General features: G+C 41.0%; 1 protein-coding gene across 2 annotated transcripts; it reads left to right on the top strand.

Annotated features, from left to right (window-relative positions):
• Positions 1 to 2,587: 2,587 nt before the first annotated feature.
• LOC137008118 (uncharacterized) lies at positions 2,588 to 13,258 on the top strand. Of its 2 annotated transcripts, XM_067369957.1 has the most exons (6): positions 2,588 to 2,659; positions 3,020 to 9,540; positions 9,901 to 11,641; positions 12,104 to 12,523; positions 12,634 to 12,788; positions 12,916 to 13,258. In XM_067369957.1, the coding sequence occupies exon 2, from the start codon at positions 3,232 to 3,234 to the stop codon at positions 9,355 to 9,357; it is 6,126 nt and encodes a 2,041-aa protein (XP_067226058.1). In that variant the 5' UTR covers positions 2,588 to 2,659; positions 3,020 to 3,231; the 3' UTR covers positions 9,358 to 9,540; positions 9,901 to 11,641; positions 12,104 to 12,523; positions 12,634 to 12,788; positions 12,916 to 13,258. The 2 variants fall into 2 exon arrangements, with proteins under 2 accessions (XP_067226058.1, XP_067226057.1); XM_067369956.1 differs by having other exon boundaries at positions 3,020 to 11,641.
• The last annotated feature ends 2,197 nt before the right edge of the window (positions 13,259 to 15,455 follow it).

The raw sequence follows: 15,455 nt of genomic DNA, 5'->3' as shown, positions 1-15,455 counted from the left end.
GGATGTCAAGCCCCCTGAACGCAAAGAGAGTCAGCATCAAAATGGACATGCCCCTGATTGAAAACACAGAGATGTCAAAACTATCTGTTGGCTGTCTACTTTTTGTTCAATATGGAGCATCCAAAAGCCAGTTTCTTTCATTCAGCACTTTTTAGCCCTTCTCAGTACTGAATTTACCATGGGTCATTTGTTTTTATTGTTTAAATGCTTATCTGAATGTTAAATTATCATTTAACGCTTATGAATTTAAAAGCAATTCTACTAGCTAGTCTTTTAGTTCATTTTTTTAAGAAACATTTATTTATGTTAACTCTTCTAACTATTGCTCTATGAATTGCAGTGTGTTTTATATTGCTTGTGTCATTGTAAATGCTAATAAAAATGTCTTAAATGATTACATATTATGTTGATGTGTTATGCCTATGGGTATTTAAGTTTTTCTAGTGTTAAAGTAACTTTATAAGCAGGTTAATTAATAAAATTTAATTAAAATAAATTAAAAACTAAATCAATAAAATGAACCCATAAAAGGTTCTATATAGAACCTTTTTTTCTGGCAATAAAGAACCCTAAAAGGGTTCTTTTGATTGAACCCTTAAAAAGGGTTCTATATAGAACCTTTTCAGGGTTCCATATATGAAGCGCCTGATAGAACCTTTTTTGGTTCTATATAGAACCTTTTCTTCTAAGAGTGTATTGTACAAAGCTGAAAACCCTCAATGATATTGGTATGACTAAAACAACAAGATGTTTTGGGGAGAATGTTCAGATAGAAATGTATGAGTAGAGGAACGCAGTACTTATACACTATAAGGTGATTATACACTGTAAAACGAAAAGGGACTTTATAAACCTAAAGAAAAATTACTGGAAATTAAAATTTTGTAGATAAGAAGGAAAAGATTATATGTATTTGTTTAAAAGCTGGAATAAATTTGGAAAAGGGAAAGAGAAGTTAAACACTATAGCAACATTGGTCAGACTTGCTAAAGTTTAGGAAGAACATGTATGACAAAATAAATATAATAAATTGTGTATGAATGTAATAAACAGAGACAAATCCTAAAAATCATAAAACAGTTAAGATTATAATGCTTCTTTAGTGATATTTAAACAAACATTTAAAAACTATTAATTTTGAAGTAATTAAGTAGAAGAATATTCTAGCATAAGAAAATTAATGAAGAGATAGTGCTGATATAAAACAGTAAGATAATGCATGGACAGGAAAATAATACCTTGTGCTTGTAGTAAGAGTTAGAAATGAAAATGATTTTCTAAATAAATTCATAAACAACATACAAATAATTGAATATGCCAACTCTTAAATATAGAATGAATGTTAATATTAGTGGAATATTTCATGGTTAAGAACAAATGTATGTTGACAGAAGTATATGGACAGTATATATTATTTGACAAGAAAACTTTTTTGTGCACAGAATTTAAAAAGTGACAATTTGTAAAAACCTAGAAAGTGTAATATTAATCAATGGATAAGTATTTAATGGATAAGGAAGTTATAGCATAGAGCATATGGGCCAATAATATTTAGAGAGAGTCATCCAAAAAAATAGATGATGGAAATTAAGGAAAATATATGCCTCACTATCTATTATATTAGAATGTAATACTCTCATATGCAGAAAGAAGATAAAAGGAAGATTTGGACTATAATGACTGAAAGAAACTGGACGAGGATGGTCACTAAACTGAGAAAGCAGCCAAAACTATAGTTAATTATTAATGTTATAGCATACAACACACTTAAATTAGTAATTGAAAATCAGCTCATTATAAATAAGATATGTTAGTAGACATATTGTAGTATTTGAAATGACAAGTCATTTTGCTGTGATGGATGCAGAGTTTGAATACCAGTGTTTGAACACAGCAAGAGAACAGATAAGGAGGACAAACAAGCTCTCATTAGAAACCAAGAGCACTGAATGGCCTTGAGTGAGTCTGAAAACCCTGAAAGAAGGGGGCAGAAGTAGCATAAGGAGTCCTATATAGTTTGTGTATGCTTCTTATTCAGTTATAAGATAGATTACGATAGCAAGCAACGATAGCACTGCATCCAGCAGTACTGAGACTTTAGCTGGGGTCAGTGAAATCCTTTAGGAAATCCTGGAACTCAGGAGAGCTTTAGGGGGAGAACCCTTGACAAGACAATTTAATTTCTGGGGTGTGTTGAGGATTACAAAAGTATAAGATCCCACCAAAAAATGATGTACCAAAGGATGAACCTTATAATGGGGATTTATGTAAACATTTATTATAATAAATTACTTTATTAAAAGTATGATTAACGCTTTGAATACTTGAAAGCCATTGTGTGAATTAGAGACATTATTGGCTTTAGTTGATTTTGAAATATAGTATAAGAAGCGGCTGTTGGCACTGGGTGTAATAGCAATTAGATTCTGTTTGTATGTGTGAAAATAGTATAGTTTATTAGTGTAAAGACATTAGACAGTATATTAAGGAAGTTAAAATATGTGTTATGGTAAATGTCAGAAAGCCTGTCCTCGGAACTAATGTTTTAGTTGTTGTTTCCTGTACGTCCCGTTATTAGCGACGCACACTGGTGGAAGATGCCTGTTAATCCATGTTTATGCTGCTATTATGCTCTGCGTAATGCGTTCATGCAATAACTGTAAGTACTGTTATGCCTTTATCTCTAATTAGTATATGTTGTGCATGTGATTGATGATTGCTGATGTTTATATTGTTCGAGTTTACCGTTTATTTCGGCCGTAATTTGCCGATCTAAATCTGCTGAGTCATCAACATCCGCTCTAGTGTTACGAGCCGATACAGCGAATGTTTGTTTATATAATTGCTTACAGCATAATATTCAGTCTAGTACTGTATTTTTGTTATCTTTATTGTGATTATTAATATAGACATATGTTTAATATATTTTTGGTACTATGTTACTGAGTAATTAGTGCAGTGAGACATGCAAGTTATATGAATATTATTGTAAATTTATTTCTCTTTATTTCCTTTGTAGACCATATAATATCACAGCTGCATACCTCAGATGCATATTCAAGATTGTAAATAAATGCCTCATTATCAAGAATCTCTTCTCCACTCCTGATTCTCTGACCGGAATCAGATCCATATTTGGCCGCCTCAATCAGCTAAAAAACTTCATTGTAGTGGGGCTTCGCTACATTATTATGGTCCTTCGAGCCGGAGTGAGAGCAAGCTCAAACCAGTATGGATCCAGAAGCAAGTGACACATTAGAGACAATGGACAGACCTCGCCGCAGGACTAATCTGCCTTCTCACCTGGACGATTATGAGGTTGGCTACCGACCGGCTGATGACCCTCCTCCTAAAGCTTCTTCCCACTGTCCCAGTCAACCAAGAAGCAGCTCGAGGAAAACGTCTCGAAGTGGTGCTAGCTCTCATTCCAGAACAAGTAGGCGCTCTGTTACTTCCACTGGCGTTTATCTTCCACCTGAACTCTCTAGTGTCCAGACTGCTATTTTGGAGGAGAAGATTAAACAGAGGCAGTTAGACAGTCTCCGCCAGCAGGTCCAGGAGGATTCACTGGCTGATGTGGAATACCAGCGGCTACAAGCACAAGCTAAAGAAGCCCAGCGAATTCAAGAGGAAGCTCTTACAGCAAAGCAGGCCTTATCCAAGCATCTAGAAAGACAGCGAAAGCTGCAACAAGCAGAGACTGAGCTTGAGGTGGCAAAGCTTGTATCCTCCATGCTTATTAAAGACTCTGGTTCAACGACTCCTGTGCCTCCTGGCTCACCCGACAGCCTTTCGCCTCCACCTCAGCTCATACATAGTAGTCCAGCCATGAGCCCACTTCAACCATCATGCGCTATCCAGCGGCCCTCTACTCAGTCACCAGCTGTGACCTCAACCATACAGATTTGTCAAGCTGAACAGATTATTCCTGATGACTCTTGGGTGTCTCAGCCATCACTTAGACCACTGCAGTTAACAGCTGAATCTGGGAGTGCACCACCTGCAGCACTCCACCTGTTACCACAAGCAGCAACACCAGTCTCTAATGCATCTCAGACTACCCATATAACTGCACCAACTCACACTGTGTTATCAACATCTACTGTGGTACCCCAATTTCACTCAGGAGCCACAGTCATGTCCACTGCTGCACATCCCTTGAGTACAAGCACACCGTCTGTGCCACAGCAACCTACCACAGCAACATTGCCGCCACATACAAGGCTACATGCAGTACTGCAGACAGCACTTCCACCTGTGACAACACACTCACGTCTTCTGCAGCCTCCATTTACCAGCTATCAGGCTTCAGCCATTCCATCTACTGTCCCTAGCCATGCTCAACCGCCTTCATTCTTGCCCTTTCCGCAGGATGGTCATCCAGCATACCCTGGTACAGAGCTACTGTTTGCATCAGCCTATGGCATCCCACAACCCAAGTTGCCGGTGTTCGACAGTGGTAAGGAGAGTGACTTTGCCTTGTTAAAGTTGGCACTGGACAATCTGTTAAGCAATCACAACCATCTCAGTGAACAGTACAAATATCATGTCTTGCTAAGCCATTTAAAACTCCCTAGTTCTCAGCAGCTGGCTAAAGCCTATATGTACCATCCGTGTCCTTATTCAGCTGCACTGCAGGCTCTTCAAGACAAGTATGGCCAGCCAAGACAGCTTGTTCAGTCAGAGTTGGGTGCCATCATGAGCATTCCACCAGTCAAAATGGGTGATGCTATTGCTTTTGACTCCTTTGCGTTATCCGTTCAATCATTGGTGGGCATGCTGAGGACGCTTGAGGGCCAGAATGGTTATGAGCTCATGTGTGGCTCCCATGTGGATCGTCTGCTAAGTAAGCTACCATCTGCTTATTGTGATGGCTTTGTTGAATACTGCCTAAGCAGGGGTATTCTACAGATGGGTACTGACAAGACCTATACACTTCCTGATCTGGCCACCTGGTTAGAGATCAAGTCTCAAGCGAAACGAATTTCAAGCCGAGCTGCAACCTTGTTCCAGAGTGACTCATCCAAGCTCTATAGTAAAGCTACGACATTCACTCGTCCAAAGGAGAGACCAACACCTGTTCTCATGGCCAATGAGAGCATCACCATGTCCCCTAAATCTGCAGACTCAAAACCCAGCTCAAAGCCAAAGCCATATTGTCCCCATTGTGACAACAGGGACCACTACCTCAACTCCTGTGACCAATTCAAGAAATTAACCACTGCTCAAATCGTCACCTGGATTAAAGAGGGAAAACGCTGCTGGAGATGTGGTCGGACACATGCAGTAGAGACCTGCAACCTCAAACGCCCATGTAAGGTCTGTAAAGAACTGCATCTTACAGTTCTACATGAGTCCATTAATGACACTTCTAGGGCTGTACTCATGGTAAGCATGCCACCTACCAGGATTTACCTTGACAGACCTAACCGTTCTCCAAAGGTTATGTTGAAAGTGGTCAAAGTCCTCCTTCACAATGGTTGTCACACTATGGAAACCCATGCAGTACTTGATGACGGGTCAGAGAGAACACTAGTGCTTCAGCCAGTAGTGCAGCAGCTCAAGTTAACAGGTGCTCCTGAATTGCTTCCCCTACAGACAATTCAACAGTGTCACACTGAACTTGAAGGGTCATCGTTATCTTTTGAGATTTCCTCAGTATCCAAACCCATGACGAAGTTCACTATACGCAACGCATTCACTGCAACCGGTCTGTGTCTAGCGGAGCACAACTACCCAGTGACTGCCCTCCAGAATGCCTATCGACACCTGAAGGATCTACCGCTGCCTCCTGTGGACAGAGTAAAGCCATTACCGGTACTCCTTATCGGGTCAGATAATCCTCACCTCCTGACACCAATCCAGCCCATACGTAAAGGCCCAATAGGGGGACCTATTGCTGTCTGCACGCAACTCGGATGGTCTCTCCAGGGCCCTATGAGTCCAATGCAACCTTCTCGAGGGAATCAACAGTGTCTTCACATCATGTCAGTTCCAACCCGTGATGATCTTATCCACCATGTAGAAAGGCTCTGGCAAGTCGATACTCTCCCCTACAACGAGAAAACGGTTACCAGGTCCAAGCAGGATAGGGAGGCTTATACTCTGCTGCAAAATGCCACAATCCGGGTGAATGTGGACGGTGTTCAACGTTACGCTACACCATTGCTAAGGCGAACACCAGTGAGTTTACTCCATGCAGACAAAGAGACTGTGCTTCCTAGTTTGCGTAGCACTGAACGCAGGCTGGCACGGGATTCTGAGAGGGCTAAAGCCTACTGTACTGAGATCAAGAAGTTGGAGGTGGCAGGTTATGTGGCTAAGATAGCTCCAGAGGAGGCCAGCAAAAGTGAAGAATCCTGGTATATCCCACACCATATGGTGCATCACAACGGTAAGGACAGGATTGTCTTTAAGTGTTCCTTTAAACATCAGGGACAGTCCTTAAATGATCAGCTGCTGCCTGGGCCGACTTTGGGACCTTCCTTACTGGGTGTCCTCCTGAGATTCCGCCAACACACTGTTGCTATCAGCGGGGACATCAAAGGTATGTTCCATCAGGTACGCTTGCTGCCCAAAGACAAGCCAGTGCTGCGCTTCCTTTGGAGGGATATGTGCAGAGAGGTGGAACCTGATATATATGAATGGCAGGTACTTCCGTTTGGCACTACATGCAGCCCATGTTGCGCCATCTTTGCCCTCCAACACCATGCCCAAGGACACAAAGATGACATGGCTGACCTAGTTGACATAGTAGGGCATTCATTCTATGTAGATAACTGCCTTCACAGCACACCAACTGCAGATGAAGCCAAAGCAACAGTGGATGGACTGCGCCAGCTGCTCTCCGATGGAGGCTTTGAGATCAGGCAATGGGCAAGCAATGTACCATCTGTGATCCAACACCTTCCCACAGATGCTAAGTCTACTAATAGCGAGCACTGGTTAGCACAAAGCAGCACTGACCTCCAAGAACTCACTCTTGGTCTGCGGTGGAATTGTATCACTGACACCCTGGGCTATAATTTACGCTCTACGGAGACCGCTGCACCTACAATGAGGAATATGTATAGGACCTTGGCGAGTCAGTATGATCCTTTGGGGTTCATCATCCCATTCACCACCAGGGCCAAGGTTCTTATCCAAGACCTCTGGAAGCACAAGCTTGGTTGGGACGACCCCATTGAACCTCTGCATTTGAGAGAGAAGTGGCTTTCCTGGGTAGGAGAACTCCCGACACTCCTTCAGTTGCAGTTCCCTCGAACATACACCTCGGCCTCCATTGACAACACTTCTGTTACCCATGAGCTTCATGTCTTTAATGATGCATCAGAAAGAGCTTATGGTTCAGTGGCCTACTTGCGTACAACAGATAGTCAAGGACAGGTCACTGTAACCTTTGTCTTGGCCAGGTCCAGAGTAGCACCAAGGAAGTGTCTGTCCATGCCTCGCTTGGAGCTAAGTGCAGCTCTTACTGGTGCCCAGATGACAAAGGTGATCCAAACAGAGTTGACCATTCCTATTCACAAAGTTACTTTCTGGTCTGACTCCACCACTGTGTTATACTGGCTGACATCGGAGTCCTGCCGCTACAAGGTGTTCGTGGGTACACGTGTAGCAGAAATACAGACCCTCACCGACATGGCTGAATGGAGGTATGTTGAGTCAGTCCACAATCCTGCTGACCACATCACACGAGGTCTTACACTAAATGAGTTGGCAGGCCCTCATCAGTGGAGCTCAGGGCCAGCCTTCCTGAACCAGCCAGTTGACCAGTGGCCATCCACACCCAAAACTGAAGAAGAGCCAGACTTCAGTGAGTTAAAGAAGGCTGCCTTTATTGGAACCATTTCTGTGTCTAGTAGTTCCCTTCCTGATCCATGCCAGTTCCACACATGGCAAGAGCTTGTCCAGGCCACTGTCAGATCCCTGCATGGGGCGGCTGGAACAGATACTCACTCTCCTGTCGAGGCTTCTGATTATATCGAAGCAGAGAGGCTCCTACTGGCACAGGCTCAAAGTGACTCATTCCCGCTTGAAGTCAGGGCTTTAAAGGCCAGACAGTCAGTTCCAGCTGACAGTCGTCTGGGATCTCTCGCCCCTGAGTATGATGGGGCCACCGGTCTCATTAGAGTGGGTGGAAGACTACGTCGTGCTAGTGACCTTGACCTGGAGACTATACATCCAATTGTATTAGACCCTGGCCATCCCATCACCAAGATGCTAATTAAGGAGGCAGATCAGCGACTCCTTCATCCTGGCTCAGAAAGGGTCCTAGCTGAACTGCGTCGCCAGTATTGGGTACTACGAGGCAGAGAGGCGATACGTAAACAGCAGCGCACTTGTCAAGACTGTCAACGGTGGCGGGCCAAGCCTCAAACCCCGCGATTAGCAGATCTGCCACCCTGCAGGCTGAATCTGTATAAGCCGCCTTTCCATTCTACTGGTGTAGACTGCTTCGGCCCATTCGCAGTCAAAGTTGGTCGCCGTCAAGAGAAAAGATGGGGGATTATCTACAAATGTATGACGACCCGGTGTGTGCATCTAGATCTGTTAAAGCATATGGACACTGACGCATTCCTGCTCTCTCTGCGTCGATTCATAGCACGACGGGGCAAGCCTATGGAGCTGCTATGCGATAATGGCACTAATTTCATTGGAGGTGATCGAGAACTACGAGAGACCTTCAATGCCATGTCACCGAGACTTCAGGAGCTGCTGGCTGGGCAGAAGATCCGGTTCCGCCATAATCCACCAAGTGCTCCTCACTTCGGGGGAACCTGGGAGCGTGAGGTAAAATCAGTCAAGACAGCGCTGCGTGTAATCCTGCGAGAGCAGTCGGTCCCAGAACCAGTGCTTCAAACTCTTCTAGTGGAAGTTGAGAGCATCTTAAATGCCAAACCACTTGGTTATGTATCTTCGGATGTCGCAGACCTGGATCCAGTGACTCCAAACTTACTACTTATGGGTCGCCATGATGCCTCTCTACCACAGGTCCTATATGACTCTAACAACTTGCTCAGAAGACGGAAGTGGAGACATAGTCAGGTGCTGGCTGACTGTTTCTGGACTGCCTTTATTCGACATTACCTCCCAGGCTTGCATGGTCGTCATAAGTGGAGGACGGATGTCAAGGAACTGACAGTAGGTCAAGTAGTACTTATTGTCGATCCCCAACTTCCCCGGGCACTCTGGCCTGTCGGCACAGTGACGGAAATCCTGGCTGGGGCTGATGGTAGAATTCGGATCGCCAGAGTCATGGTTAAGGAGAAAACCTATACCCGTCCAGTTGTCCGGTTGATCCCACTTCCTCACCTTGAGGACGATGACACAGGCACTTCAGACAGACTTTCTTAGGGTATTCAATTATCTTACCAGATAATTGGGGGCGGCTGTGTCAGAAAGCCTGTCCTCGGAACTAATGTTTTAGTTGTTGTTTCCTGTACGTCCCGTTATTAGCGACGCACACTGGTGGAAGATGCCTGTTAATCCATGTTTATGCTGCTATTATGCTCTGTGTAATGCGTTCATGTAATAACTGTAAGTACTGTTATGCCTTTATCTCTAATTAGTATATGTTGTGCATGTGATTGATGATTGCTGATGTTTATATTGTTCGAGTTTACCGTTTATTTCGGCCGTAATTTGCCGATCTAAATCTGCTGAGTCATCAACATCCGCTCTAGTGTTACGAGCCGATACAGCGAATGTTTGTTTATATAATTGCTTACAGCATAATATTCAGTCTAGTACTGTATTTTTGTTATCTTTATTGTGATTATTAATATAGACATATGTTTAATATATTTTTGGTACTATGTTACTGAGTAATAAGTGCAGTGAGACATGCAAGTTATATGAATATTATTGTAAATTTATTTCTCTTTATTTCCTTTGTAGACCATATAATATCACAGCTGCATACCTCAGATGCATATTCAAGATTGTAAATAAATGCCTCATTATCAAGAATCTCTTCTCCACTCCTGATTCTCTGACCGGAATCAGATCCATATTTGGCCGCCTCAATCAGCTAAAAAACTTCATTGTAGTGGGGCTTCGCTACAGTAAATGAAGATGAAACTCTATGGTTGTAGTACGGGTTATAAGATACATTTGTAAATTTTTGAATTTAAAATATGAAAGGCTTAAATTATGGTGAATTTTAAGCTTGGGAGACAAATTTTGTTTACAAAATTGACAATGGAAACCTTATTGCAACAAACTGATTTATTGATATAGAATGTATAATTTATGTTTGAACATAATTCAGAACAATATCAGAAAGACTAATGTTGATACAAAGGATTAATTACTGGATTGTTTCGAAAATAACGAATGTACTAAATGAATAATGAATGAACTAGAGAAACCATTTTATAATGTATTATTTCTAATGTTAATATTTACTATGTATTATATGTAAATAAAATAATAAGTGCAACAATTTTGAATTAAATGAATTGCTTGAAAATATTTCACCCAGAGGTTGGCAATTAGATATTTACAAACACTGTCTGAAATCCTTGAAGGTATGGGGTATTTTAATTTGTAGCTGGAGCAAGAAATTAACCAGATACTAATTTTTTGCCCAAAAGATCTAAGGGAATGCAGACGGCACAAGTTTCCAGGGTACATGGCCTGGAAGCTCAGATCCCCTTTGGCTTCTGCAAACTGTCTAAGCCAGGGGAGGAGCCGCACCTTCCTTTGGGAGGACCTGAAGGGTGCTTGAAGTAACTAATGGATTCTCTGTAGGATCAAAATTGGCTTATACTTGAAAATGAAGCAGAGCACAAAGTTTTGCGCTTAAACGATACTGTATAGAGAAATATAATCGATTATTAAAATTTTGGGAACCAGAAAACTGGGTGAAATGTTACCTGAATGTGTTACTAACCACTGTTTAAGAATTATGAACAAATGTTCATGCTACTGTTAAAATTTGAAGTGAACAGCGTTTGTGTGCCACAACTATGCTTGAGAATGTTTAATGAGTCAGGACAATTGCATGAAGGGGGTGTTGTATTATATCAAGAAAATGCAATTACCCTGCCTCCTTGGTAAGATTTTGGATGTCTGTTGCTACACATTTGGCCAATGTATTAAATATTAGGCATTGCTTACAATATTATTATTTATATTTGTTTGTTTCTAAGAAATGCATTATACTGTATGGCCAAAGATGTACAGTTATTGATAGTTAGTACAGTTATTAGATATGTGTGTGTGCCTGTCCATGAGAAGGAGGAGCAGAACTGGACTGCAGCACACAGAAGTGTGTGTGGTTCTATGTGTGTGTGCTCAAGGACATGGAGAACTGTGGTTCTACTCCAAGAACCTTATATGGACATCAGCCATCTTGGCTGAGTTTACTGGAGTTCAAGGACACAAAAGCCAGACAGCTTGCACCTGCGAGGCCTTGAGAAGTGTCTGGAAACTTTGGGAAAGTTACAACGTACGTCAATCAAGAAGATAACCCAACGTCTGCAATAAACAGCACGAGTATAAAAGACTGATGAGTTGATTGCCTCTTCGGATACTGATATGTCAGTACCCCTGACGCTAGAAGCCCAGAGCTGAGGACAAGAAACCCCAAGCTGAAGATGGGAAGCCCAGAGCTGACTACACCTTTGACTCAAGAGTGATTACTGTATTTTATACTTTAATGATGAAGTTTTATTTGCCTTTACATTTTTGTTTATTATAAAAGTAACCAATTAAAAGAAATTTAATTGATTACAAAAGCTGCCTACCTTAGCTTGATTTATAGTGTTTTAAGACTTTGAATAAGAACGTACAACAGAGGAGTCTTCTGACCAAATTGTAAGTAATTTAAAATGCTTATAATTTAGGCCAGACTTGACTTACTTTACCTAACCTGAGAATAATAAATAATAAGGTTAAAAGGTGTTAAGCTCAAAATACACACCGCAAAACAATTAATGTCCCTTAAAGGGCGATTTGGTGCATGAGAATAAGCAGCCTGATAAATGCAGATAAATGATAAATGCAGAATAGCATCAATATAGTAATTTTTATCTTTATTAGACAGTTATGTTATTTAATCTAACCCAAGTTCCCTCTCTCCCTCTGTCTCCAACAGTTACACTTTCCCTCAAACCCTCTCCAGCCAGGACCAATGTACTTCCTGACCCCACGGAAATGTGGCCTATTTGGTGTTTCCTGTGAAGGGCTGCAGAAACAGGTGAATTACCTGATTGATGAAGAAATGTCATCTACTAAGGGAAGCAATGAAGTCATCAGCTACATGCATCATTTCTTCAGCAACTTTGGAGTTGGAGAAACAGAGGTGGATCTTCATTGTGACAACTGTAGTGGGCAGAACAAGAACAACTTCATGCTCTGGTACCTTGCCTGGCGGGTTGGACACAAGCTTCAGGATAAAATTGAAATCCACTTCCTTGTTGCTGGCCACACCAAGTTTTCCCATGACTGTGGCTTTGGACTCATCAAGCAAGCCTACATGAAGACAAGAGTCAACACTTTGGCAGACATCGCTGAAGTACTTTAACTTTATTTTGCTTTAATGACTTCAGTGCTGTTTTCTGTTCTGCTTCAATGAAACATTTAACTGAAGATTTTTTTTTCCTCTCTTCTCTTTTTTGTCATCAGGTTGTGGAAAACAGCTCTCCTGTGAGTCACCTCAATATCCCACAGCTTGTTGGAACGGCAGAGGGCAAAGTTTTAGTCCAGACCTTCGACTAGCAGCAGCATCTGACTCACCACTTCCGTAGACTCCCACAGATCAAGAGTTATCAGCACTTCAGGTACTTATATTGAAACTTTCACATTGTGTACATACAATATAACATAGTATCAACATACACATGACAGTATTTTATGAGAAAATACTTTGCCATGTTTAAATTGTCGTAAGTGCTTATTCTGTCACAGCTTTGATGCCAAGAGACCAGGTCGGGTGCTTGCAAAAACTCACTGTGATGCACAACCTGTCGAATATCAGCTACTGCGCGACGGAGCAGATCTGCCCCCTATCGACGGTCTTTCTGTCCTGGCCCCACCTGGACTGAACATTGACAGGCAGACCTATCTGTATGAAAAAATCAGGCCATTCTGTGGTGACGAGGCAAGATACATCACATGCCCAGCACCAAGGGTCACAACACAGAAGAGACCGCAAATAATATCATTGGACTGTGTCACAAAGACCTTTGTCTTATGCTGCTATTACCAAGTAAAAGTGGTACTTTTGATACATACTTGGATTCATACTCATGCCCTGGAAAGTTTTTGAAAATAAACATACATAGATACAGATCCTTGAAAGTGCTTGAATTTATTTTGTGCAAGAAGTTTTCTGGAAGAAATTCCATATTATTCTATCCGGTCCAATAATGTGTTATTTCACCAACACTTCGTGGACTATGCTTGATTTACGTTAGTTACTTGCATTTACGCATTACGTTAAGTGTTTACCACTTGAGTTACTTTGTGTTGTACGTTGCCATGATGTTCACGTGTGCACAAAACTACTACGGTACCTCAGCGTTTCACAGACACACTGTGAAATGACTGGTTACATGAGCCTAAGCTCTTTTCAATAAAATCCATGCAAAAGTTAATATCAGATCATTTTAGAATACAGTATAGGATGTACCGAATATTCTTTAGTTTTATGCAGAACAGAAATATGATAAATAGAATCAGACCTCTGTCATATGGCCAAAAATAAATGCAAAAAAAAAGAAGCTTTTTGCACAGTTGTGTTTGACACATGAAAACTGTAACAATGTATTTTACAAGGTAACACGATGTAACCTTTCTCTCACTTGAATGAGTCCCCACATTAACAGGGGGGAGCTTTACAGGGGGTATGGCTTATCTAAATGAGATGTAAATGAGCCCTATTGTCACTCCCAGCAGGTGAGAACAGGCGAGAACTGCAACTTTAGAGGCGTTTTTCTCCCTATAGAGCTTTCTTAAGTGCCTACCTTCAAATGGCTACAACTTCTCCAAATATTATCAGATTTCCATGTGTTACACATTGTTGGAAAGCTTGGAGACTACACTTTCAGAATCTGTGAATAACTCAAAATGCCCCAGAACCGACTTGTGTCCCTACTTTCCGTGACTGGTCACAAATGTTAGGAAACTCTGGTCATTAATACATAAAATGTCAGGAGTGTATAAATCAAGTAAAGTTCCAGTTTTACAGATTGAGGGACAAGAAGCAGTTATTAGTAAGGATAAAGCAGAGATGTTGGTTAAAATTTGGAAGTGGAAGTGCATAGTTCTAAGAATTTAAGTTTAGCTACTAATAAAAAGAGAGAGGAAAAATTGAAGAATGAGAATTTTAAATTGGAGTATAATAAAGATAATACAAATGTAGTGAATGATTTGTTTTCTATGGAAGAACTAAAACAAGCTATTCTTAAGGGGAAAGATACGGCACCTGGAAGAGATGGGATAGGATATCAGATCCTTCGAAACTTGGATGATCAAGTTTTAGAAGAATTATTAAGGCTTATAAATACTGTATAGGAGTGTGGCAGATTGCCAAGGGAGTGGAAGCACGCTATTATCATGCCTATATTGAAGCCTAGTAAAAATGCAGGAGATCCTAATTCTTATCATCCAATTGCTCTTATGTCTGTGCTTTGTAAGACAATGGAGCGAATGGTTACAGATAGATTAGTTTACTTTTTAGAGAAACAGGAGGTCTTTGCTCCTTATCAAAGTGGATTTAGAATTGGTAGATCTACAATGGATTCTGTTTTAGTATTAGATGTAGAAATTAAAAGAGCTATGGCTAATAAAGAAGCAGTTGTGGGTGTCTTTTTAGATATTGAAAAAGCATATGACATGGTATGGAAGGAGGGGCTGGTGATAAAGTTGTATGATGCAGGGATTAGAGGGAGGATGTTAAATTGGATAAATAATTTTTTGAAGGAGCACACTATTCAAGTAAAAGTAGATGGGTCTCTTTCCAGTGAGGAAAAGGTGGTAAATGGAACTCCCCAGGGTAGTGTAATCAGCCCAGTGTTATTTAATGTGATGATAAATTATATTTTTAATAAATTGGAAGGGAATTTTGGTCTGTCGTTATTTGCTGATGATGGGGCTGTATGGAAGAGGGTGTAATTTGAGTTATATTTTTAAACAGTGTCAGCTGGCAATTAATTCAGTAGAGACTTGGGCAGAGGAATGGGGATTTAAAATTTTAGTTGCAAAATCTAAATATGTTGTATTTAAAAAAGTTATTCCAGAGCAGGGATTAAAGATTTATAACTCTCCCATTGAAAGGGTTAAATCATTTAAATTCTTGGGAGTTTGGTTCGAGGAGAGAATGACTTGGAGGGTTTTCATAGGTCAAATAGTTTTAAGATGTGAGAAAGTTATTAATGTTTTAAGATGCCTAGTTGGAAGAGACTGGTGTGCGGATAGAGATACTTTAATGATGATTTATAGGGGAA

The sequence above is a fragment of the Chanodichthys erythropterus genome, chromosome 19 (assembly GCF_024489055.1).
Source record: "Chanodichthys erythropterus isolate Z2021 chromosome 19, ASM2448905v1, whole genome shotgun sequence".
Taxonomy (NCBI): Eukaryota; Metazoa; Chordata; class Actinopteri; order Cypriniformes; family Xenocyprididae; genus Chanodichthys; species Chanodichthys erythropterus.
Note: the sequence above shows the minus strand (reverse complement) of the source record. Positions and strands in the feature narration are given on the sequence as shown.